The sequence below is a fragment of the Gamsiella multidivaricata genome, assembly GCF_025024155.1.
Source record: "Gamsiella multidivaricata strain RSA 2152 chromosome Unknown BC939scaffold_2, whole genome shotgun sequence".
NCBI lineage: Eukaryota > Fungi > Mortierellomycota > Mortierellomycetes > Mortierellales > Mortierellaceae > Gamsiella > Gamsiella multidivaricata.
The window spans coordinates 240,810-265,306 of record NW_026251710.1 but is presented as its reverse complement, the minus strand read 5'-3'; the positions used below and the strand labels follow the sequence as shown (position 1 = coordinate 265,306).

Here is a 24,497-nt window from a genome sequence, read left to right as displayed (position 1 = left end):
CCACTCCAGCAGTATACTACATCTTTGCTTTTTTTGCTTTTCCACCATCTTTCTTTTCCTGTTGCACCACTCCTAATCACGACTTAATCCTAATCTACACCACCTGCACCATGACTCCCGTCACTGACATTCTGCCATTCGTGAGTCCACTGGCAGATCCCTCCTTGACCGAGACCGACTTTTCGGTCGCGGTCGACGACTGGAACGAGACCCTGAGCAAGATCCTCAAGCTGAACAACAAGGCCTTCTGGGCAGAGCTACTGCGAAACCCTAGCCTCGCAGGATTTTTGAACGCTTTCCTTGGCGAATACGCAAGCTTCCGTGGCAACAAAGGCGATCTCTGGATCATGGAACTGGAAGAGGTCGTGCGAAGGGTCTTCATGATCTACCGCAGGATATCAGAGACTATGTCTGGACTGGACGCCATGGCTGTATCGGGTGAGACATTTGCAGACCAGAGTCTTAATGACCCAGGTTCTGCTTTGCTAGACTGCGGCCTCGTCTCAACCTCTGTGCTAATGGATCTCGCTGGAATCTATGGTCGATCTGATCCGGAGGGTGTTTCCAAGATGGTGGGCTCCATTCTGGAACATACCCCAAGTCTCATCAACGATTTCAGGACCTCAACAAACACCGTGGTTCAAATCATCCACAGAGTTCAAAAACGTTTCGAAAAGGGCGTCAATGGCGGTGCAGGAAAGGGTAAGGGTAAGGGCAAGGGCGTCTCCCCGGCGATCTCGCCTGAGCCCCATGCTCCCGTACTGGACCTAGAAAGGATGACAGAGACCATGCAATACACCAGCGCCCTCTCTGACATTGCTTTCGCCCTCGATGCCGTCTCTGCCGCGCATCCATTGCTGGCGATGGAGCTGAATCAGCATCCTACGTTTCTGGAGTGTTTAATGGGGTGCTACAACTATACCCTTCCGATCCTTAGTAAGGTCCTGATCGAAAACCAATCAATTGGAGACATCAACGTTCGGCCGGCTTTAACATTCTTGCGTCTGAGGATTCTATCGATCGTTAACAACATTTTGGAGGGCATTCATAAACAACTTCTTGCAGTAACTGCGAACGGTCATTTGGACGGGAACGCAGCTGCGGCACTCACGGACAACCTTTGCGAGGTTATCGTGAACCTGTATGAACAGTCACCGTTGCAGGACCACATGGTTCCCATGTTCGATGCCACCATGATCTTGGACCTCGAAATTCAGTTCAGCATATCGGAAAAGCTGTCGACTATCAACAAAGAGACATTCCAGGGCGAGAACGATCGACTCAATCATTGGGTGGTCGTTCTGAGCGACCTTCGGGAGTTCAATGATGCGACTCGAACCTACATCTACGAGCATAACATGCGCAAATCCGAAAATCTGGCTCGGGAAATGTCCCACCTCTACATCAACCAAGACCACGACCGATCCAACTCAACCATCACATCTAACAATAATCAGCCACGCGTCCCATTACCATCCATGTTTGTCGATCAGGAAAAGGCCTATATCAGGCGGACAATGCTCATTTCTCAGTTACAGGACCTATTCCCAGACCTGGGCGACGGCTTTTTGGAGGCATGTCTTATCACCTTTAAGGACGATCCAGAGGTTGTGACCATGCGACTCTTGGAAGAAGACCTACCCAGCGATCTTGCTATGATGGATAGGTCAACTGCTAGGTATATCTCGCCTCTCCATTGTGGAGCTCTTTTCCTGTTGAATGGTTCACAGATCAGACTGACGAACCATGATATTTTATCTCTTTAGATCTATGTTCCAGCGCCCACAATCCGATCCAACTTCAATGGAACTGGTCAGGGTCTCGCCTTCCGTGGAACAAGAGGAGCAAGACCTTCTCTCAAGTCGCAGAAACATCTTTGATGGCGATGAATTCGACGTGTTCTCAGGAAAAGTTGTGGACAAGTCCAAGGTTTCGCGCGGAAAGAAAGGGTATGTTAGGAATTTGCTTTGCAAGGTTGTGGTTGATATCTCCAGATGTACATTTCTGACTTTTTTTGTCTTGTTTGGTTTTGCTTTCAACTATGTTTAGACCCGCGGATGTAGAGGTTGTGTTGGATGACAAGACGTTCGTTACTCAGCACAAGAGCTCAATTTTGCAGGCCGTGGAGTCGATGTATGACGACGAGTACGATGACACATACGATTCGATGGGCGTGAACACTGTTGGGGCTGACTTTAGATCTGTGGAGGAAATTGAGTCCTTTACTGATACAAGTGCCAAGAATACCGGTACACCTGCTCAGACGGTAAGACGATGCGCGGGGGGATGGGGGTTTACCTTTTTTTTTTTTTTTTACAACGTGGAATTAGATACCAGATTTTGAGCATGGTTCATTTTGCTAATGCTGTGTAATACTACGTTCTGCGCACGCGGCATGGGCATGATAGATTGATCCCTCGATTGAGCACGAAGAAGTACTCATCAATATGTATACAAGTAATAAGGATGTATTCAACCGAAGCAGAGAGGCGCGACGGTCCAAGCAGAGGCAGGACCTTCGTAACCTGACCAAAATGAGCGACGAACAGCTCGAGGGCTGGGCTGTCATGTTTGGTCGTAACGTAAGTGTGATAAGGATTCTGTTTTTACCGCCTGGTATTTGTGCCCCTGATACGTCCCGAATTAATAGACGACGTTGTTCCTGTTCGTGCTACACTAGCCACGGAAGGCTGAGATTGCCCAGAAGTATGAGTTCAGCGGACGGCAGACAATGATTGCGCAGGCAGAACCGATTGACAAGCGCCGTGGCGGCAGGATGCCCTTTGTGGATAAGAATACTGGTCAAGGCAAACCTCAACAACAGCAACAGCAACAGCAACAACAACAGCAGCAGCAACAGCATGGACCTAAATCGCCACAGCAGCAAAAGAAGACACAGCCTCCGAAACCCCGTGCACAGCCTCAGTCTAGGGAGTCTGCACCTTCACCTCAACCCTCAAAACTATCGCAGACGCCCTCGCAGGATCATTCTTCATCGCAGCAAGGTCCCAGGACTCCATCTGGTAACAACAATGACGCGCCCTCAATGCGTGATCGGGCCAAGAATGAGCGCCAAAAGTCGTCGAAAGCGAACCACAACCGACGCAACCAACATGCCAAGAAGATGGCCAGCATGAACCCCTAGATAAGAAAAGGCAGCGAAACCAATTAAACCCCTTCTAAGGGAGTGCCATGGGGATGTCTTTATGAAATATATAAACAAGCGAGGCACCTTGACCACAAACAACAACACCAGCAGCACAACAGCCTTCTTGACAACTTCTGCCTCAGCGTATTTGTATGTTTCCATCCCATGTCATATCGACGATGTTTGTTTACCGGGCCCCTGTTTTAACCTTAGCGGGCTTTCACTCCAAACGCTGTGGCCAACGAGAAAGTTCAAAGACGAAAATCGCGTTCCCAGCGTTCCATTTCGAACCCTCATATGCTGTCTGCTGGCCCGCCCCTCTCCATTCAACTCTGCCTCATCAACATCCCTCGTCCTTCCGACTATTCCAGTCCAACAACACACGATCGCATCACAAGAAAGGGCTGTTCTGCCAATCACATTCTGACCTAGTCTGCATTTCTCCTCTCCTCTCTTCTCCTCTCTCACAAACTCATTTCTCTTGGCACACATACTGGGATAAAAAGACACGCACACGCATCTAGCCCTCGACACGACAACAAACGCCCCGCACCATGGCCATCGGAGCAAGGCCCTTCTATCTGTTTCTCACGCTCTTCTTGTTCACACAAATTGTTTCTGTCCTTTGGCCAAAACAGCACCTCTTTGCCTCCAGGGGCACAACCTACCCCAGCTCATGGCTCTCGAAACGAAGCCTAGAGTCCTTAGAGCCAGACATCCAGGTACGATAGCTCGCTCTAATCCTCCAATGCCAAGACCAAGCCTATTGAACGGAGGCTCTGTGAAGTATGGTATTGACTTGAAGCATGTGTGCTTTTTATTACTATTGCTACTATTGCTATTTCTCCTTCTAGTGTGAAGATGTTTGGTCGCATGCGGATCGGTGCGCGTTTGTCGAGCAATACTGCGCCGACTATCCAGCGGGGCTGATTAATTATTTACACTTTTACTTCTGCGACCTGGGCAAGCTCCCTGCGTTGGCCGTCGTTGTCCTGGTAACCTCCAAAACTCCATTTTTTTTATTTTTTTTATTTTTTTTTGGCCACTTGAACTGAAACAAAAACCACGCAGCCTAGCCGTATTATCAGAGTAGCCCTGTTTCAAAGTTGGTTATGCTGGCTCACAACGCGACCTCTGATCAACTTCTGTTCTGCTTAGTGCGTCTGGATGTTCTTCCTGTTCGGCTTCGTGGGTGTGGCAGCCTCGGATTTCTTCTGTAGGTGCTCCTCAGATCGATCCCTTATTTTGCTTGAGAAACAGCCCGGGAATGCAGAACATTGACAGCGAACTTTTTTTTTCAACATTTTCAGGTCCTAATCTGAGCACGATCGCAAAGCAGCTACATCTCTCGGAAAGCATGGCAAGTCTTTTGTTGTGCCGTTCAAATTTTGACCTTGATAAGCGCATCTCATCTCGCAGCCATGCACGCGCATTCTGATCATTCATCTTTTATCTACTTGTCTTGGTGCACATTTATTAATATGCAGACGGGTGTCACATTCCTGGCATTTGGCAACGGCTCCCCAGATGTCTTCAGCACATTCTCGGCTATAGGAGCAGGCAGTGGGTCGCTGGCCATCGGTGAACTTGTCGGTAGGGACCTGCATAGAGAATTGGCATTCAAATTAGTGTTACCATCATAACTTGGTGCACAACCCCTGATGGTACAAATATCCTGACGTTATTCTCGGTAACCGTCATAAATAGGTGCTGCCTCGTTCATCACCTCAGTAGTAGTAGGGTCTATGGCGATCATCAAGCCCTTCAAAGTCAGTCGGGCCCCCTTTTTACGCGACGTGTCGTTCTTTGCAGGATGCGTGTTGTTCACGCTCTACGCCGTACTTGACGGGAAGATCACCTTTCTCGAGAGTCTGTTACTCGTCGCCTACTATGTCTTCTACGTCTCCTTTGTCGTGGTTGGTAACTGGTGGCATCAGCGTGTCAAGTTGGAGAGGGAACTCGAGGAGCGCGCCCGAAACATGTACGAGGATGATGAGGCCGATGAAGGTCTTCAGGAGGATGAACCAGGGGTTCCTGACGAAGAGCGTGCCCTCTTAAGCGGACGATCAAGGACGGGAGCCAGTATGTTGCAGTTTGGCGGAAAGCGTCTTAGAAGGAACTGAATGGTACCGATAGCTGATACTGATCACTGGCCTCATTATTATCTATTTACTTTTCCTTCCTGTAGAGCTTCCAAATATCGTTACCCAGCTAGTTCCGGGTCCGTACGATGCGTACGAGGATGAAGAACACGATGATGGGTACATTTCTTCGGAGCGAGTGTCTTCCAGTGATCTTTATGACCCCAACCAGACGCTTGTTAATTCGTACGGGAGTAGTGATGTTAACATCCCTCGGCCTAATCTTTCCAATGACAGTGGAGGTGCCCAAGACTCGATATCCCTTCGGCCGCCAGGGACGCTTTCGCTTAAACGCAGACCATCCCTGATCTCGGCAATGGAGGTACACAGACACATCTCTATAAGTATTTATGCACAGAGTTATTCTCGTCATATATTAACCAACGTTTTCTCCAATAGTTTAACGACGTTGTTCGTTCACTGACACTCTCCGGATCCCGCGGACGTATTGCATCGTACGATCCAAGTTATTATGGTCCAAAGTCGCCAAGGTCCTCAAGGTCAAGTCAGCATACTTCGTCAAGGCCTCGGTCATTCAACACAACCATGAGCCACGGGTATAGGCCAGCTTCACCTCATTCTTACGCATCAACTCCGCAGAATGGATACTTGTCACCGCGTGGAGCCGATGATAGGGCTGCACTTTCTCCATCTCCTTTGTCTATGGATTCGGACGAGGGAACATTTGATGCCCATTTTGAGCAAGCGTTGCTTCGTCAGTCGCTGATCCTTCCGGACCACCACAGTCCAGCGAACCACCACCTTGGCCACATTCATAACCCAGGCCCCCTCGCATCGCCAGGTGGAGTCAGTACTCCGACTGATGTCGCTACTATCGCTATGCCAACCACGAAGACCGAGAGGTTCATAGACTTGCTAAAGGCGCTCAAGCCGATCTATTTTCCGACTTTGCTCGACTGGGATAACAAATCGGCGTTTGTCAGGTTCCTGGCCATTACTTCGGTTCCTATGGTCTTACTGTTGACACTGACACTACCGGTTGTCGAATTGCGCGACGATGAGGATGAGTCGGCGGACGAACTGAATAATACAAACCCGACGACAGGTCCTCCCAAAATTATAATTGGCGAAATAGAGGACGAAGATTGCCAATATGAGGGGTGGAGCCGCACGGCGACAACGACCCAGATGCTTATTGCGCCCGTATTTATTGCCGCTGTGCTCACAAGTAAGAACGAGTTATATTTTGGCGATGAATCTACTGAGGCGAATTTTCTACCGTACCTAACCAACGATTTGGTCATTCCTGCTCTGGAACTTTTTTTTTTCTTTTTTTTTTAAAAAAAAAAAAATAGGCGCGGCTCAGGAAGGATATATTGCCATTCCAGCGGCGCTCGGTCTTGGTATTATCCTATCATTTCTGGTTCGGCGCTTCAGTAGCGAGGAGCAACCTCCCCGAGGATACGGGGCATTTTGCTTTATCGGATTTTTGGTGGCAATCACATGGATTTTCTTGGTCGCGAACGAGGTCGTAGGCATTTTGCAGGCGTTCGGCATGATCTTTGGCGTGAGCGACGCTATTTTGGGCTTGACTATCTTTGCGATGGTAAGAAATTGTAATCAGCGTATTTGCTATGTTTGCTATGTTTGCTATGTTTGCTATGTTTGCTGGTTTAAGGGGGCTTCTTTTTTTTTTTTTTTTTTTGCAGAGTTGTTCCTGTGAGGCTTAACATTCTATGCTCCCTTGTTATGACTATAGGGCAACAGTCTGGGAGACCTGGTTGCGAACATTACGATTGCCAAGATGGGCTTTCCTCGCATGGCGTTTTCAGCGTGTTTTGGTGGACCACTTTTGAGTAAGAAGCAAGACCTATTTACTATCATTATTTTTCCCCTACTCCCTCGCGGACAGGAACGCGTGTTGCAGAGAACGTTAACTATTTTCTTTTTTTTTTTTCTTTTTTTCTTTTTGTATCCACTTTAGACATGCTGCTTGGAGTAGGCATCAGCGGGACGTACATGACCGTGAAGACGGGCACTTATATACCCCTGGAAGTGTCCCCGACCCTGTTCGTGTCTCTGATCGGGGTACTGTTGACACTGTGCACGGCCATGATTTACATTCCCAGGAACGGATACATGATGACGCGCAGCTGGGGCTGGTTCCTGCTGATCGTGTACACGACTTGCACGGTTGCGAACGTTATTATCGAGATTGCTACTAGTAGGGAGGACCATTGAAGAACACATGCAACTGTCTTGACTTCCGTATCGTCTTTGATGTTCACTATGTAAATTATTATGAATATAAATAAAAAGACCCTCCATCAATATATTTTATACATAATCGATGCAAGAGATGTGTGTAAAACGACCCAGCCATGACTGAAACGATAACTCATCCGCAACAACCTCTCTCTCTCTCTCTCTTTCTTCAAGGTTCCTGCAAGATGGGAGGGAACTCCTTAGGTGGGGGGAGTTAAAATCGCCGGCTGCCCAATGCTTAGTCTATCATCTGCATTGTTGTTGTTTTTTTTTTTTTGGCGGCAGATTATTTTGGCATGATTTTTTTTTTCCTGCATCATGCATGCCGAAAGTGCAAATGCATCATTGAGGATGATATCGAAACAAAGTTCTCGATAGGCCGGCATACAATATGACATCTCAATAGAACTGCGCGCGCGGTTTTTTTGTGCTTTGTCCTTTTTCCTTTTTTTAAAGTGCATGCCATGCGAATGCTCGATCGCAAGGAAGCGCATGCGTGAACCAAAAAAAAAAAAAAAAAAAAAAAAAAACGCACTTGAGTGTGTTCGTGGAGACAGCGCAACCGCGTACACGTATGTTTCGCCCCCGCTTGACAGGGTGTGTAAACAACTGCGCTGACCGACCGAAAAGCGATACCGAAGAGGGAGAAGAGAGGGAAGCCAAAGCAAACCGGTTGTCTCTAACTTTTTTTTTTGCCGCGCAACGTGGGAGAAAAAGGAGGGCAGTATTTACGTAAAGAAGCCGCTGAGGACGGTGGTCAAGGCCCAGACCAAGAGACTGAGAACAGCCAATTGTCGATGACTCTTTTTTTTTTATTATTGTTACCTTGCCGCATGTTTTTTTTTCTAATCCAGGAAGGGAGAGGACCTGGCGCACACGAGGACTGAGGTTTGAAAGAAATATAGATGGAAAGAAGGCAGAGCTGCACAAGGCAACAGGTATCGGGGATTTATGAATCCTTAGGCTAAATAAATGCGATACCGATGCTTTGCTGAGAAAGAAGGATCCCATTACTACCCTAGTCTAGTCCGTTCGTCCACACTCAGTCCATCCAAGGTCGTGCCAGACTTAGTCATGAATGTGGATGCCTGGTTTTTTTTTGCTCTCAACGGGGACTTTCTTTTCTTTTCTTCTTCTTATAAGCGTGTATTTTATGCGAGTGCGAGGGGTGTGAGTTGGTCCATGTGTGTGTGTGCCGTTGAGGAATTGGAGGGGCGGGTTAAGACGAATTATTGAACCTGCAAATTGTGCCTGACCCAATCAAATTAGCTGCTCTCTGTCCTGCTGCCACCTTATTGAAGCAATAACACAATTTTGACCCCTGAAAGTTAGAGTCATTGAGATAGCCAAATAAAAAGATGGATGTAGGCGTTAATGAGGAAGGGGAGCCACAAGAAATACACCGGAGCAAATTGTCATGCATAGAGAGAGCGAGAGAGAGAAAGAAAAGAAGAGAGAAAGCTCGTCAAATTCCTCTTTTCGTTTTGTTTGTGGTCAATGCTTAGCAGAGCGATGTGCGTGCCCAATTGTTCGGTACATCCATGGTACCTTGTGTAGCCGTACCCTCGTAGATTATTCCTCCGGGGGGTAGAGCCGCCCTGACGAAAGAGCTCTCAATTAGATCTGTACGCCTCCTCAAACAGCTCACACAACCGCAAGACGGAGCATGGCTGAGAGAACAATAGCCACAGCATTAGCAACCATCACCGCTACCATTCGATTCGATCATCTACATCAACAAAGGAAAGAAAGACAACATCGCCCTATCGGGATAGGTGCACCGTTCCTGAGTCCGTAAATGGTACGACGCCAACATTCCGCGGTGTTCAGGAACTATAGAGAACGCACACAGAAACAAACGAACAATTATAGTGGAACGTAGACCGTGCCAGCAAGACCATGCGCAAAATGCATCCAAATGCCTATGATAATCTTCCATCCATAATCTACTCCCTTCCTTTCCCCGAATGTGTCATTGGTCGCATTGGCGCGTAACTTTTTCGATACTCAGTTGATGAGAGAGCGAGGGGGAACGCACTCTATGTTATTCATCACTTTTCAGCACAACACAAGCAGCAGAAGCAGAAAAAAAGATACTGCAGAAAAGCAAAAAGAGAGACACTTTCAGTTACTCCCTGCTCCAACTTGCTCGAGTATAGTCTACAACGCAGACTTTGGTATGTTTGGTTTCACGGTTTTTGTCTTCTATTTATGTCCTGGCTCATCTTTTTTTCCCCTCTTCTTACCAATGACCACGATGTTTGGGTTTTCTGGTAATGTGCCTTTTTTTTTGCGGGAACGATAAGGAATGGCAAGCTGCGGGGTGATTATACCGGCTGCAGACTGGGGATCAAGGTTGTTGGGTCGTGAGGCGGTTATGTATAGACAGATGACGAGAACAACTAGTGCTAATTACCGCGCTCCACTCTTTCTCTTTTCGCTTTACTTCAGCCAGCATGGTTGGTCCGTTGCGTGGTTAGGTAATGGTAAAATCCTAATTGCTAATTGCTCCTCAACCCTCCGCCTCTTTCTAACCCTCCCGCCTCCCCTAATTTCATTGACCCTCATTCATATTTTGATTTTTTGATATTCGATCGAGATGTCCTATCTACTCTTTGTCCCCCTTGCAGATATGTGGCGCGAGGAAATTAAGACTTGCAGCTTGGCTAGGTGTATGCCATGGTGTACAAGCGAAGCCAGGGGAGAGAGAGTAAAGAAAAGAGAGAGACAGTTTTCGATTTCCGTACGGCGACCAGTGAAACCTCCGGTTATGTGCGTCAATTGCTTAAAACCGGATATACGGATATTTACCGCCAACACCCTGCAAACCTTATTGTTTGCACTTGTCAGCCTCCGAGATACAAGCAACTTTCTTTTTACATTTAAAACGAGAAAATAGAATAGGAATCTGTCAGGGCACAGCATACAGACCCTTTGCAGACACACGCATTCACCACTGCTCTATTGCTCCGGCGACAGCGTAGACACCAAATAGACTTCCAGACTATTGCATATTCCTCCTTAGACTATAGACTACTGTACTCCATATCTGAGGGAAACGACTCATCACATCATCTGCCATTGTTGCCAAAATGACCGTTGAGAGCGCAACCTGGACGACCTTCAAGACCTGCTATAAAATAAGCAGCCCCCACCTTCCTGTTTTTATGTTTTTTTTTGTTCTTCACCAGCATTCTTCTGCATCTCACTTTTTTCACGGCCTCCTCTCCTCCACTCTACGACCTCTTTGACGTATTACCTCACCAACTGAAAAAGCGGACTTTGTTACCCATCTAGCTCCTCATACACTCACATATACACACACACTCCAGAACTTGGTAGGTCCACATCAACCATGGCGCGCTACTCCTCCTCATTGCAAAAGCCATCCCACCCACACCATCGACCACTTTTTTTTTTCGGCCACCACAACTGCTCTCCAACTTTGTCCCAGTGGTTGCACCGCGCGTACTTTAAAAAATATCGCGTGGGCGCATGCATGTCCCACACACTTCCCAATTCAGCACACAAACCTCCTAGTGACAGTCAGAGGAGGATACCGGATGGAGTTTTAACCATTATGCTCAACATCTTATCCTATTAGGCCACCAAGCACTAGGCCCTTCTTAATTCTTTGCTGCAACAGTCTTTAAGACAACATCTTCTCCACCGCATTTTCCTCACATTGCCCGCACGGCTTTCCACCATTACTTCCCTGGCATACCCGCCCAAGATGGACATTCTCGAACTCATCCATTCTGAGGGCCACCATCACGATTCGAGGCCTTTCCGTTGCACCTGGATCCAGTGTGGCAAAGCATTCTCTCGTCGGTCTGACCTTGCGCGCCATGGCCGAATTCACACCAACGAAAGGTAAATTATCACTCTGGATATAAAATAAAAAAAAAAAGCCTAGATGCATGTAACCTGAAACCCACATGGTCCCACCATGCACAATGCATATAAACAACAAATTAAACTTTGTCCACTCTCTTATTGATTAGGCCCTTTGTTTGCCCTGAACCAGGCTGCACAAAGTCATTCATCCAGCGCTCCGCTTTGACAGTGCATCAGCGAACACACACCGGTGAGAGACCCCACGTGTGCGAATACCCAGATTGTCAAAAGCGCTTTAGCGACAGCAGCTCACTAGCACGGCACCGTCGCATCCACACAGGAAAACGCCCCTACAAGTGCATCATCGACGGTTGCGGCAAGAGTTTCTGCCGAAAGACCACACTCACAAAACACCATCGTAAAGAACACGTCTTGCTTCGTCGGCCGACCATGTGGCGTCATATTGGAGGCGACGCGATCGGCTCAGCTATCTTTCACCAAGAGATTGACTACCCCTATCCTGGCCACCCTCATCCATCACTCCGCATTCAGATGCCTCCCTATCATCACGGCTTGATCTCGCCCCTCCATACACCTCCTCATGAGCCCATGTCCCCCATCTCTGCCTCGTCGCCCGTCTTACCCTTGACTCCATTGACTCCCATGGCTCCCATGGGCACTATGGCCAGCGTACCCCATATGGAACCTCTGCCCGCGGTGCAGCAGCCAAAGCATCAGTACTTTGTGCCCTGTCGCACAATCCAGCAACATCAACAGCCTCAGGCCATGACCTGCGAACCGGCCTATCCGCCGTTCATGAATCAGTATGCGTCCAATGGGATGGGCAAGCCTGTGGAGTATATGCGCGCAGTACCTCATGCCTTTGCAACTCAGGCCATGTACTCTCCGTACTACTGAAGCTCGCGTCGTTTCCTTCGCAGTGCATATACCCCTGTTCATATTTAGTCATTGGTTTTTTCGATAACGATTTTGTTTGTGCAATGCCTATAGCATACCGCACTGTTCTTAATAAGTCTATCCTGTACAGTTCTCTCTCCCTCTTTTTTTTTTGTTTCTTCTCTTTTTTTCCTGGTCTTTATAGTAATGTAATTTATTGTTTGTCTTTGTTGTAGTATCCTTTCTTGTTCGATGAGAAAAGTAATATTAAGCAAAAAAAATAAAAATAAAAAAGATAGGCGAACCGCGTCTTGATTTTTTGTGAAATCAAATTTGATCCACGCAATTCGGAAATTCGTTTGAAGACCCACCTTGGTAGATTATAGAAGGCGAAGCAGTTCCGCTGTATCTGAGCCAGTCTATGCCTTTGTCATGCTCTTTTCTTTTCTTTTATTGCCCGTATATGAATTTGGATGGCCGGTAGTGCAAGGGAGAAAAAAAGGAACGAGCACGCGGCCAGAAATACCCAAGATAATGGTTTGGATAGGGAGTAACACTGCTAACGTTCGCTACTTCTTCAGACCGAAGAACCTTCTCAGAGTTCTGCAGCGTTCTCGTACGCCATGCAAACAAGCAAAAAACAGTAGGGCTCTTGTTGATAATGCTTTTGGGTCGTGTAAAGTCGATCTGCAGCTGACACGTTACACGGATATCTTAGGATTAAGGTGGAAAAAAAAAGAAAGAGGGCATGCAAATGGTCATAGTGAGGAGATGCACTGCCACATGAAAGCACCTAAGAGCCGACCTCGGGTGCGCCACTTGATAGACCTTTTTCCAAAGCGCAACAGGAACATAAGCGAAATAGACCTGGGATGGAGTCGAAGTGTCGTGCCGGTTACGATAGGTTTCGACCCCTGGAGGACCATGACTGGCTCCCAAGGGTGCAAACATGAAAAAAAGCGGCGCTTGACAGGGGGTCAAATATAGGCACGTTCCTGCGTCTGACAAAACAAAGTGTCTTCCCTTACGCAGGCGGCCATCCTTCTTGTTCGTATAAATACCAGACTCTTCTTCTTCTTGCTGCCTCCTCCCACATTCAACACCGTATCCTTTTCTTATTCTTTTTCTCCCACCACTCTCTTTACTTCCTTCACTTTGTTTCTACCCTTCATTGCCAATTGCTACAATTTCACACTTTCCTCCTCCTGCAGCTTTAATTTATTTATTCTCCGCAGCCGATAAACTACGCACGCGAGCTGCAACTTTTGACTCCGCCCAAAGAATTCTCTGCCATGCACAGCAATTCACTTCCGATCCCCGAACAGGACGGCCGCGGACGAAACAATAGCAGTGTCTTGAGCAGCACTCTCCACAGTGGCAAGCTCACGAACATCGACGTCCGTTCCAATCAATACAATTTCTCCCAACCAGACAGCCACTTGAAGCGGCCTACACTGCGAACGAGGATCAATGACGCCTGGAACGCTGGGATGGGACCTGTAAAGACAGTGTGGGAGTTTCTGAGAGAATGGACAAACTTGACAGTGTGGATCGTGATCGCCTTAGTGGTCGGGATCCTTATCGGAAGGTTCGCGCCAAAGTTTGCAGTTAGCATCGGGCCCCTGGGAACAGTCTTTATCCGCATGATCCAGTGCATCGTCGTAAGTATCGGCTTACATTGCACATGCAATCCCTCAAGGACCGCTCTACAATCATTTTACTGAAGAACTCTCGTCAACTGTTGTTTCTCGTTTGTCCTTAGGGTCCTCTCATTTTCAGTACACTTGTGATCGGTATTGCTGGCCATGGCGACGATCTCACTCGAATCGGCCGACTTGCACTCAAGTCTGTCGTTTATTTTGAGGTCGTGACAACACTTGCGCTGATCCTTGGTCTCATCGCGGTCAACATTGCTCGCCCTGGCGCAGGACACAGTTTGACAGGACTAGCACCACCGGACACCAACTTTACCGCCATTACATGGGTCACAGAGATGGAGGTCATCGTTCCCACGTCCTTTTTCTTGGCGCTCTCGGACCATACTGCGGTGCTCGCAGTAGTGTTTTGTGCGATCATGTTCTCGGTTGCAATCACTCAGGCGGACGAAAAATCCAAGCAGTTCATGCTCGACTTTAACGCGTCCCTCTCTGGAATTATGTTCAAGGTCGTGGATTTGGTTATGAACTACGCGCCCATCGGTATCGGATGCGCGATCGCCTCCACGGTGGGACAGTACGGTCTAGGCTCCTTAGAGGTCGCTGGGAAATTGGTCGGAACGCTTTACGTGGCCCTGATCGTCTATGTGATCCTTATCCTGCTACCGATCATGTTTCTCTGCCGGTTCCCGTTGCGCGAATTTGTCTGGGCTGTTGGCCAGCCCTTCCTGATGGCCTTCGCTACCAGTTCCTCAGAGTCAGTGTTCCCCATGGCAGTGGAGAAGATGGTCGAATTCGGAGTCCCGTCCGAGATTGCGGTCTTTGTGATTCCGACCGGGTACTCTTTCAACCTTGGTGGCTCGACGTTGTACCTAGCCTTGGCTGCTATTTTTTGCGCGCAGGTCTCAGGGATAGAGAAGACTGTGGGTGAGCAGATCGTCATCGTCCTGACGCTCATGCTCACATCCAAAGGTGTAGCAGCAGTACCTCGTGCGTCCTACATCGTGTTGACCTCGACCTTGATCAGCGCCAATATTCCGCTAGCAGGACTGGCCCTGATCGTGAGTGTGGATGCGTTCATGGATATGGCGCGTACGTCCGTCAATGTGCTCGGCAACATGACGGCCGCTGCCGTGGTCGCGAAATGGGAGGGAGAGTTCCGGAACGACGACTGGGTAGCGCGACGGTCCGGTCAGATGCCGGAGACATTAGCCATGGACGAGCCCGAGCTGGAAGAGCAGGAAGGGTTGCCCCAGCATCATGGACAACTCTCGCCGAGGGGCATGCACTCGTTGGCGATGTCGCCTCAGCAGCAGCATGCTAATATTTACTCGGACAAGACTTCAATTCACTCGGTGCAGTCCGTTCATTCGACTTATTCGGGATACAACCCACATCAAGGAAGTTCTTCTCCCGGTCAACGCCAGTACCATGGCTATGGTGACTCTTTCCATTAACTTAGAACCCTTTTTTTACGTGTATATAGTTCTTACAACCACCTCATAAAATTGTAAAAAAAAATATCAAGCCAGCCCGAAGAGGTAAATAACTTTTCATCATGGGATACACCTGGCAACCTGTCAGTCTTATTTGACAACCCCTGGAGGAAATCCATGTAAAATACTTGGTGCGTTTGTGCTAAAGACAAAGTCAACCTGAGCGAAAAGGACTTCCGCATGGGCTGTCAAGTAAGACCATCAAGATGAGCAAAATGGTAGAAGTGGGATTTGAACCCACGCCTCTCTCGAGACCGCAACTTGAGTGCGGCGCCTTAGACCAACTCGGCCATCCTACCATCTGGAATGGTGTGGTCTACAGACATATATATGTCTCATAGAGATTCTCTCTCTAATTGCACGAATTCCTTATTTGCATATATTTTATAATTGCAAATAGTCTGGTCAGGGCACCTCCCTTGTAACGCGAAGGGACCAGGTTCGAGCCCTGGTTAAAGCACAGTAATATGTGCTACGCATAGAAATTTATTTGGAGCATGAGTCGGGCGTACTACCCCACTTCAGTTATGTGGGTTTCCTTTCCCCGGCGACCCCCACATTGAGTGGCACTACCCCATGTAATCGTTGTGGGTTTCCTTTCCCCTTCCTTAACGCTTGACAAAATGCTCAGAATAAATTTCGCCCTTGCGCTAGCCTCCGGACTTCGAGAGGCGCTGGTTCAGAACTTCCCAGCTATACACCAGGGTGTACAAGTTATTCCACTGCACTGGCAGCATGCGTCTTAGCTACCCCTGCCGGGGTTACAGGTATAAGTTCAAAAGTGAGTAGGCCCACTTTATAATAGGCTAATCTGAGCTCACATCCAGTGACCTCAGGTGGAGGAAAGACGGGACGAGGAGGTGGAGGAAATGTTACAATAGTAGAGGATTCGGCTCGCAAGCCAGTAGAACGGATTCCGTGCTCTCAAGAAACCAAGACCATCTCCCAGATGTACAGGTTACAATTGGAGAGATGGTCTTGGCAGATTAGCAGGTGAGGAGCCTGCCAGCTAGCCGAGCGGATCGCAGGAGAAAGACCTCGGGACGCTTAGGGAGGTTACAGTGAAGTTGTTGGAGATGGTGCGACTGCCACACTAGAAGATTTAGGGCCAGATAGACACAAGTCTCAGAGACTATTCACTAGGAAACCAGCACTGATTGTTCTCTCTCGGAGGCCATGTTGAATAAAAAAAAAAAAAAAAAAAATTTATAATTGCAAATAGTCTTAGCTACCCCTGCCGGGGTTACAGGTATAAGTTCAAAAGTGAGTAGGCCCACTTTATAATAGGCTAATCTGAGCTCACATCCAGTGACCTCAGGTGGAGGAAAGACGGGACGAGGAGGTGGAGGAAATGTTACAATAGTAGAGGATTCGGCTCGCAAGCCAGTAGAACGGATTCCGTGCTCTCAAGAAACCAAGACCATCTCCCAGATGTACAGGTTGCAATTGGAGAGATGGTCTTGGCAGATTTGCAGGTGAGGAGCCTGCCAGCTAGCCGAGCGGATCGCAGGAGAAAGACCTCGGGACGCTTAGGGAGGTTACAGTGAAAGTTGTTGGAGATGGTGCGACTGCCACACTAGAAGATTTAGGGCCAGATAGACACAAGTCTCAGAGACTATTCACTAGGAAACCAGCACTGATTGTTCTCTCTCGGAGGCCATGTTGAATAAAAAAAAAAAAAAAAAAAATCTATAATTGCAAATTTCCTTATCTGCACGATTGTAGTGCTCATGGGGATTAATGATAATAAAAAAAAAAACTTATCTGCACGACTGTCCCTTTCACCACTGCACTATTTTTGTCTGAGCTGCGCCCAAACCCGACCGGCTCTCGGACGCTCCCCATTTCATCTCTATCTCATTCACGCTCTCCATTTATATCTACACTTGAGGATTAGTCAGCACGGCGCCGATCCGGGTTCCGCTTCTGTATATAAACGCGAAGGATATCATGAAATAAAGTGGTTCCGAACATCCAGAGAAAGATATAGCACTCTTTACGACTTGACTGAGGTTTATTCCACTTGCCCCCTATCAATCTATCTAGCTACCTTACCCTCCCTTGCACTTACCTTGCCTACCCTGCCCGCTCATTGCCTTCTCTTACAAGCCTACCTTATCTTGCCCCGATTCCGATTCCCCGTAATGTGGTGTAGTAAATGAGAATCAGTTGGTTGTTCTTGCAAAGTTAATATTAGATCACGGGGAAGAGCACCGCACCCAGAATAAAAGAATAAACGGTCTGGTACCTGAACCAGAGTCTTCTTTCCACCTAAATCATTTGTATCACACATTGTATTCGTCCAGATTGTCCGGATAACACCGCATCAACGACAGGTACTGACTACCACCGTCAGTAACCCATGCAACGAGATTCAATCAACAGGGAATGCCGATCCTGATCATCCGCCACCTTTGCACCGTCAATCGCTCTTATTTAGACATTGTACTTGCCCTGCAGCGCTTCCCCGATCACCGATCGTCTCATTGAGCATCCGTCATCGGCCCACCCTCGTGAAACGGCATTATAAAGGTACAACGGAGGCCTGATCAGCGACTATTGGCATACAACGACTCCAGGGGGGTGGACTTCATTGTCACGACTCCTCACCTCATCGGACATCACAATATGCGAACTCCTTGCAACTACCCCAGTCATTCCCAAAGGAATATAGTCCTAGCTCGCACCATTTAGCTAAACAGATCCCCATATTTATTCCTTTCCATTTACGTCTAGTCTAGTTTACCTTTGTGTTCTTACATTCCGATCTAAAGGAGGACCCTGCACCACGAACCAGTAAGTGACCAAAGCACACCCTTGCCGAAGTCCTATTCGCGTGGTAACTCCTGTTGTAAATAGAACTAATGGTAGAAGTTTTAGAACCCGTTAATAGACCCCCTACACCGCAGTAACAGAAAGTGGTTCAGACAAGAACATATATTTTCTAAAACTTTTACATACCACATGATCTAAAAAGCTCAGTTTTTAAGCCCCTGGGCGGCTCCATGACAAGAAAAATCTTGGAACGCTTAGGGAGGTTACAGTGTTGTTGTTGGAGGTGATACGACTGCCACACTGGAAGATTTAGAGCCAAATTGACTCAAGCCTGAGACTAGACCTTCCTTCCGCACACATCGGTTATAGCGCTTTTTCCAATTTTGCTCGTTCGCGCGAGGCTACCAGTCTGGCTCTTTGTGCTATTCTCATTCCGCTTTCTGAGGCGGTCATTCACATCTCTTTTTCTAGAGATTCACTCTCCCATTCGCCATCATCTGAGCCCTATCAGATTTTTGCAACCCTTTTTATTTTTATTTTTTCTTTCTTGGCTATATCGCCACGAGGTCTATACCCAGCATCTTCCGCTGGCATACCTGAGTCTACCCAATCTTTGGAGGAGATGACTCCCGCCAAGGATTTCACCATCGTCTCCAGGGGTCGCCGGCACTGGATGATGATTCATGCTTCTGCGATTTGTGGAGGCAGGCGTCCCCACCTATCGAACCTCATGGTCAATATCAACAAAATCCTGAGTAAAAAGGCAGCGATTATTGGACAAGGTGCCATGGAGTACCTTGTGGACGATGACCCCATGGCCGTTATCCCAACCGTTGTCTTTGAGGTCAGCACGAGCGATCAACTAGAGACCGCCCTTCGTTACGGCTTCTCTAACGTGGACGACGACGGCAACACAGTGAGGACTCATTTTCAGGAGTACACCACAACCAGGCAAAAGGCTAAAGAAAGCCAAGTTGTACGCCTCAACAACATCGCCTGGAACACCAAGGAGAATCAGGTCTACGCTGCCATGGCCAGATGGGACGTGGTCCGTTCTGTTGAAATGGGCTTCAACAAAACCCATTCCATGGCTACCGCGCGAGTCACATTCGCCAACTCCACCGCTGTCACCAGGATGATAGAGGAAAAAGTTACGTACGTGATCATCGGCAAGGACTCTGGAGCTGTCACCCACCTGGGTGATCACCCTTGCCCTTTCAATAGCGAGTTTACGATGAAGCTCGCGCACCTTCCTTTTCGGCAACAGGAACGAACGCTGTCTGAGAGTCATTGCAGTGGATTCAGGGATGACGGAAAGACGAGGGGCATAGCACGTTGCTGAAGAGGCACCGGAGAGTGATGCGGATTGGGAGGTCAAGGATTTATACCGAGGATTGGTGCCAATGAGACTCATTGAGACCTGGAAACAGCTATTTACCACCACCACGTTGCAACAGGATTACCACTTATGATGTTTTATGTATTTCAGTATGAGTCAAGGAGACAAAAGAGCGTCGTTATTTATTATGCTCCCGGTAGGGGTTTTTATAGCCCCGACCTGGGGCTTGGAGTATTAGATAGCTTAATAGTCTCATGAATAAAAATGGAAGTGGCTTCACTCCCAGTACAGTCCCAATTTGGGGTCTGGACGAAACATCACTCGGTTACCGAGCTGCACGGTTACGACATGCAAAACCAGGATGGAGTCCGGCACCATGACAACACCGTTAAGACACTGCACAATAGGCCACAGACATGTATATATAGACCCTGCTTATGATCATTAAACAGCATTCATTTCTACGCATTCCTACTTGACCACTGCCCTTGACCCCTTGACTCTGCTGCTGTTGCACAAGTGGCTTGCAACGATCATGGTGACAAAGTTCGTGAGCAGGATCGAAGATTTTGGCAGAACCAAGATATGGAACAAACGATGCGAGGACACTGTCGCCTGAGAAAAGTCAGTTAGAATCACCTTCATGAGCAAACGCGCCAGAGCAAGTAACGGTCATCGGGGACATCGACGTAGTGTTGGTGATTTCTCTGATTCGAAAGGCAGACGGTTGCTTGCAGCGGAAATCCAGGAAGGTAGACGGACCGCGGATTACAGGGTGCTACAGCATTGCTTGGGGCGAGGAAAGTTGGACATAATGGAGGGTTTATTCCGTTTAAAAACAACTCTATTAACATTGGATCTTGACTAAGTGGACGTGTATTGCGCAACAGGTCACGTAGGAGTAAGGTTAGGATAACTATGCGATATCAGTAATGAGACCAAGACGCCTCAAGCCAACATAGTTGGTAGGGGACGTGGCTCTGCCGTGCGTGGAAGGCATCTAGGGCTTTAAGGCCTTCGCGGGCCATGCGTCTCGTGCTCATGTGAATTACGTTAATAAATAAAATAAATTAGATAAAAGCAAGGTTGCTGCCGAGACGAGAAAGAGATATGAGTCCACACACTACATCCATGGGGGTTTAATTTCTATTCTAGAGGTCAAAGTACACGTAGACCTAGCTCACTTGTAGATTATAGTGGACTCGGCTGAATATGCAGCAGCTTCCCCTCTCCTTGGAGAACGAGGCACGAGTTCCAGAATTAGAGTTCAATAACGACAATGTGGGGTAATTGATGCACGGACACTGTGCCTGAATTTTTTTTGAATCTGATAAAGTACGCCATTTCATCTGATCAAGGAAATGAGGAATGAGAGTGAGTGAGATTGGCTCCTCTTCAGTTTATTTTTATACACTTGCACTCCTCACACCATCAACCTTCCACATCTTAGTCTCCATATCATTTTACTTGTCATCATGTCTTCTCCTGAACGCTCCGCAGTTGCCAGATATCAAGCAACAACATCGGCTCAGCCACGTAGTATTATACGGCCCCTTGCTCCTCCAAAAGCTGTTTCATTGATGCATGTCATTAAGAAGGGGCTTTCATCAACGTTTGGTTTTGCACCATGGACGCGTCGGTCAGTTTTAACCCCGAGCATGCCGATTTATATGGCCAGTACTTATGTATCTGGCGATGAAAACGACGCTAGGGATGAAAATGACCCCGGCATGTTCGAGTAGCCATTGCCAGGCTCACCGTCTCTTCCGATTTGAGTTCAAGAGTCCGGACGCGAGTTCGAAACCATATCCGCGTCCTTCAACGCGTCGCCGTCGGCCTACAGTTGGTGTTCCGTATCGCGCGCGCAATGAGAGCATACACTGGCCAATTCAAGGATACACGAGGGTGCTTAAACACGATGACGCTTCACTAGAGAGGCTTCTTGTGCAATTGTACAGCCACCTAGCAAAATCAATTGGTCAACTTTAATTTTTCTAGCCATGGAGCAAATAAAACATCTTTTCTTCAACACCACTTTTCTTCTCCAAGCACAATTGACAGCAGCTTGAGTAACCACCATGGAAGAAGGTGCCCCGGTGCACCCCTACGTGCTGTCAAAGAATTGGCGCCAAGCACACGGCGTTCGCAAGATTGAGGACTGGCCAGCCAACTCCCCAGATTTGAAACCCATCGAGCATGTCTGGTCCCTCCTTTACCTCCCTCAATAGACGACAAAGACAACACCGGGAATTGCAACTCTGGCGAGAACTCTAGTGGAGGAGTGGAATGATTTACCACAAGAACAGCTAGCAAGGCTGGTCGACACGGTGCCCCAGAGACTAGAATTCGCGAAAAAGTACAGGGGTGGTAATGGCAGATATTGAACGAGCTGCAACCCTTCCCTCCATCATACATCGCCCTGACATTCACCAAGGATGTTTCCCTAGAGCTCCTCGACAGGCATGAAGATTTCCATAGCGACTGCATAGCTCTTTAGGTGTGCTGTACATAGATAATTTGAAAAAGAATGCGCAAAAGCATGGGTGAAAATTAAAGTTGACCATTTGATTTTGCTATCGCTGGTCCTTTGTGTCCGGACTCTAGTACGTACAACGACTTATCGAAGGCTAGGAGAGCCGGGAAAGCCCTTCTTGATGCCTGTCGGGTTCACTTTGATGGGGGTTCCGAAGCTCGGCCGCATCAGGTCGGTGGGCTTGTGCAGACGTGACGCCCGACAGACCTCCATTGTTGTGACCAGCTCCTCCCGTAGGTTCAGGAACGTATTGATGGCTCCTGCTACCACACAGAGGTCGAACTGGGACCGCGGGGTATATACCACGGCATAGTTTTTCATCAGATATATACCTCTGGCCACCAGTTGCATGGAGTAGAGTACTCCCTCCATCCCTAAACAAAAACAAGAGTAACAAGAGTTTTAGACATCATCAATGTCACAACAATTTGGGCAGTAGACATCACACTCTCTTTACTTACCGATCACCACCGTCCCAAGCACTTTCAACTTGGCAACGTCAACTCGCTGCTGGGCCATGTGATCGATGGCGTCCTTGGGGAGGAGCGCCACCTTCTCCAGATCATTCTGGAGGACCATCTTCTGGCCAGTCTTCTTGGCTTCCATGACAAATACAAAGCATTTCAGGCCCGGAAAATCGCATTGCAGGAAGAAATCAGGTCGTCTTCCCCTACCCTCCGCGAGGGCGTCCTTCTTCCTCTCCTGTGACGGCAGGAACATCTTGTCCCTATTGACAAAACACATACGTAGATACTACCATCAATGAGCGCTTTTTTTTTTTTTTTTTTTTTTTTGCTCATTCTTCATATTGTGTCATGTACTTACCATCGTCCAACACCGCCCTGGATGTTGGTGAACGTTTTGAGGAACGGATCGAACACATGTTGCACCATCCCAAGCTCATTAAAGTCGGCGCTCTTCCAAAGAAAATCATCTGCCAAGAGGTGGTTCAAGACCTTTTTGACATCCCGATTCCCCACCCAGTTCAAAACGCTGTCCTGAGCATCAGAGTGGCGCATTTGACTCAAATCAATGGCATAGGATGCCAGGCCTGCGATTACGTCCTTTGGTAGGAGCTTTTTCAATGACATAGACGTGATGGCGGCCCAGTGTATGGCCCCAATGGCGTCATAAAGGCTACTTGACGTGTCCTTCGGGTCGAATAGATAGACGTGGTTTATGGCCCTGTCCAAAATAATAATAATAATAATAATAATAATAAGAACCGCGTACCCCATAAAATAGCCGTAACCATTGGATGAACTCGCATGTATATACTTACAGTTTCTCCACGGACCCAGAGAGCGGCTCTAGTTTTTTGGCCTTGCGGCAAATTGCCTCCCGATACGCCCAAACCTTACCAGCAAGGTCTTCCCCTTCATTGACCCATGGGGTCCAGAGCTCCTTGGAGCAGTCTGTGCTGCCGTTACCAGCAAGATAGTAAACAGATCCCGGAGCCATGGCTGGCTGGGGGATTGCTCCACCTGGCAAGTACTCCGACCCTTCTGAGCTTTGGGAAGCATTCTCCTTTGACTCATTGCCATCATCACCCTATTCCTCCTCCTCATCCTCCTCCTCGTCTTCTTTATCCTCATCCTCCACCCGCCGCTCTTCCTCTTCTCCAGCTGGTTCGTCGTTCTTCGTAAGATCCGCTGGCTAGCGCCTTCTCTTCGAACTTCTGGTGTCGTAGATCGTGTCTATTTTATTTTTTTATTTAAAAAAAAAAAGAAAAAAAAAAAAAGAGAGGGAGAGAGAGAGAGAGAGAAAGAGAGAGAAAAAGAGAAAGAGAGTAATAATACTATGTCAATGGTACTGAAGATGAAGCACAATATAGCTAAGCAGCGCATCCAAATATCTTACGGTTGCCAACGGCGCTGAATGCTTGGAAGATATGATGCCGGACCGATCGATATGATCTCTTGCGGACCATTGTCGTAGTTCTCTGGAGGTCGTCCTGTGCAGATTCCAATTGCTCCTGCTGCGCCCAGAATCCTGCCAATCCTTTCCCAGGGGTCTTCCAGATCGACAATAGCCTGCTGCCGGCATTTTGAAACTTGGGGGCATTGCTGGAGAGGAGAATGTTAATTGCGCGGTTCCAACGGTCGTGTAGGATGATCTTTTTGGAAGTGTGTAGGTCCGAAAAGGTCCTGAAGTAGTCGCCGGCATCATATCGGTATGGGCTGGTATTCAGAAAATAAAAAATGTTCGGAATGTCCGTGACATCCTTGAAGGGGTGGACCAACTTCGACATCGTGGAGGAAAAAAAAAGAAAAAGAAAAAAAAGAACATGGGCTGTAAGGCCGGGTACAGAGCACAGCGAGCGAGTCAGTCAAGCAAACGGATGGATGTTGGCATTTTTTTTTTTTTTTTTTTTTTTGAGCTGTCAATATTGGAAGCCAACAGCTCATTCGCGCTCACACGACAGGTATACCCATGCAAGTAACCCATGT

The 24,497-nt window shown here is 47.9% G+C and overlaps 6 protein-coding genes and 1 non-coding gene across 7 annotated transcripts; 4 read left to right on the top strand and 3 right to left on the bottom strand.

The window, feature by feature from the left end:
• Positions 1-110: 110 nt before the first annotated feature.
• On the top strand, positions 111-3,145 carry BC939DRAFT_498343 (uncharacterized protein; the record flags this gene model as incomplete). The annotated part of the gene is made up of 5 exons (XM_051559803.1): positions 111-1,678; positions 1,767-1,949; positions 2,050-2,266; positions 2,409-2,582; positions 2,681-3,145. 5 exons carry the CDS (start codon positions 111-113, stop codon positions 3,143-3,145), a joined length of 2,607 nt encoding a protein of 868 aa, XP_051417395.1.
• A 101-nt stretch (positions 3,146-3,246) lies between these two features.
• Positions 3,247-7,578, top strand: BC939DRAFT_99561 (Sodium/calcium exchanger protein-domain-containing protein). Its single transcript, XM_051562048.1, has 13 exons — positions 3,247-3,298; positions 3,655-3,870; positions 4,003-4,143; positions 4,307-4,364; positions 4,459-4,508; positions 4,636-4,741; positions 4,856-5,230; positions 5,337-5,409; positions 5,527-5,611; positions 5,689-6,478; positions 6,606-6,856; positions 7,010-7,106; positions 7,235-7,578. The coding sequence occupies exons 2-13, from the start codon at positions 3,703-3,705 to the stop codon at positions 7,489-7,491; spliced, it is 2,451 nt and encodes an 816-aa protein (XP_051417394.1). The 5' UTR covers positions 3,247-3,298; positions 3,655-3,702; the 3' UTR covers positions 7,492-7,578.
• A 3,670-nt stretch (positions 7,579-11,248) lies between these two features.
• BC939DRAFT_391380 (uncharacterized protein) lies at positions 11,249-12,270 on the top strand (the record flags this gene model as incomplete). Its single annotated transcript, XM_051551956.1, has 2 exons — positions 11,249-11,388; positions 11,520-12,270. 2 exons carry the CDS (start codon positions 11,249-11,251, stop codon positions 12,268-12,270), a joined length of 891 nt encoding a protein of 296 aa, XP_051417393.1.
• Positions 12,271-13,739: 1,469 nt separating this feature from the next.
• BC939DRAFT_389086 (Sodium:dicarboxylate symporter) lies at positions 13,740-14,737 on the top strand (the record flags this gene model as incomplete). Its single annotated transcript, XM_051551874.1, has 2 exons — positions 13,740-13,910; positions 14,012-14,737. Coding segments are annotated over 2 exons (897 nt in total), but the record flags the coding sequence as incomplete, so codon positions are not given.
• Positions 14,738-15,616: 879 nt separating this feature from the next.
• BC939DRAFT_t4 lies at positions 15,617-15,699 on the bottom strand. The gene has a single exon. It is a non-coding gene; the product is annotated as a tRNA-Leu (tRNA).
• A 1,854-nt stretch (positions 15,700-17,553) lies between these two features.
• On the bottom strand, positions 17,554-18,075 carry BC939DRAFT_435010 (uncharacterized protein; the record flags this gene model as incomplete). Its single annotated transcript, XM_051553426.1, has 2 exons — positions 18,029-18,075; positions 17,554-17,726 (listed from the first exon to the last, which is right to left on the bottom strand). Coding segments are annotated over exons 1-2 (158 nt in total), but the record flags the coding sequence as incomplete, so codon positions are not given.
• A 4,056-nt stretch (positions 18,076-22,131) lies between these two features.
• Positions 22,132-23,508, bottom strand: BC939DRAFT_472496 (uncharacterized protein; the record flags this gene model as incomplete). Its single annotated transcript, XM_051558281.1, has 4 exons — positions 22,132-22,421; positions 22,509-22,774; positions 22,873-23,232; positions 23,330-23,508. 4 exons carry the CDS (start codon positions 23,506-23,508, stop codon positions 22,132-22,134), a joined length of 1,095 nt encoding a protein of 364 aa, XP_051417390.1.
• Between the last annotated feature and the right edge of the window lie 989 nt (positions 23,509-24,497).

Excerpts from the sequence above, each read along its gene's own strand:
- BC939DRAFT_99561 (XM_051562048.1), top strand. The coding sequence starts at position 3,703 with ATGGCCATCGGAGCAAGGCCCTTCTATCTGTTTCTCACGCTCTTCTTG. Across the intron at positions 3,871-4,002 it reads CCTTAGAGCCAGACATCCAG|TGTGAAGATGTTTGGTCGCA; the intron begins GTACGATAGCTC and ends TTCTCCTTCTAG. Across the intron at positions 5,410-5,526 it reads GATGAAGAACACGATGATGG|TGGAGGTGCCCAAGACTCGA; the intron begins GTACATTTCTTC and ends TTCCAATGACAG.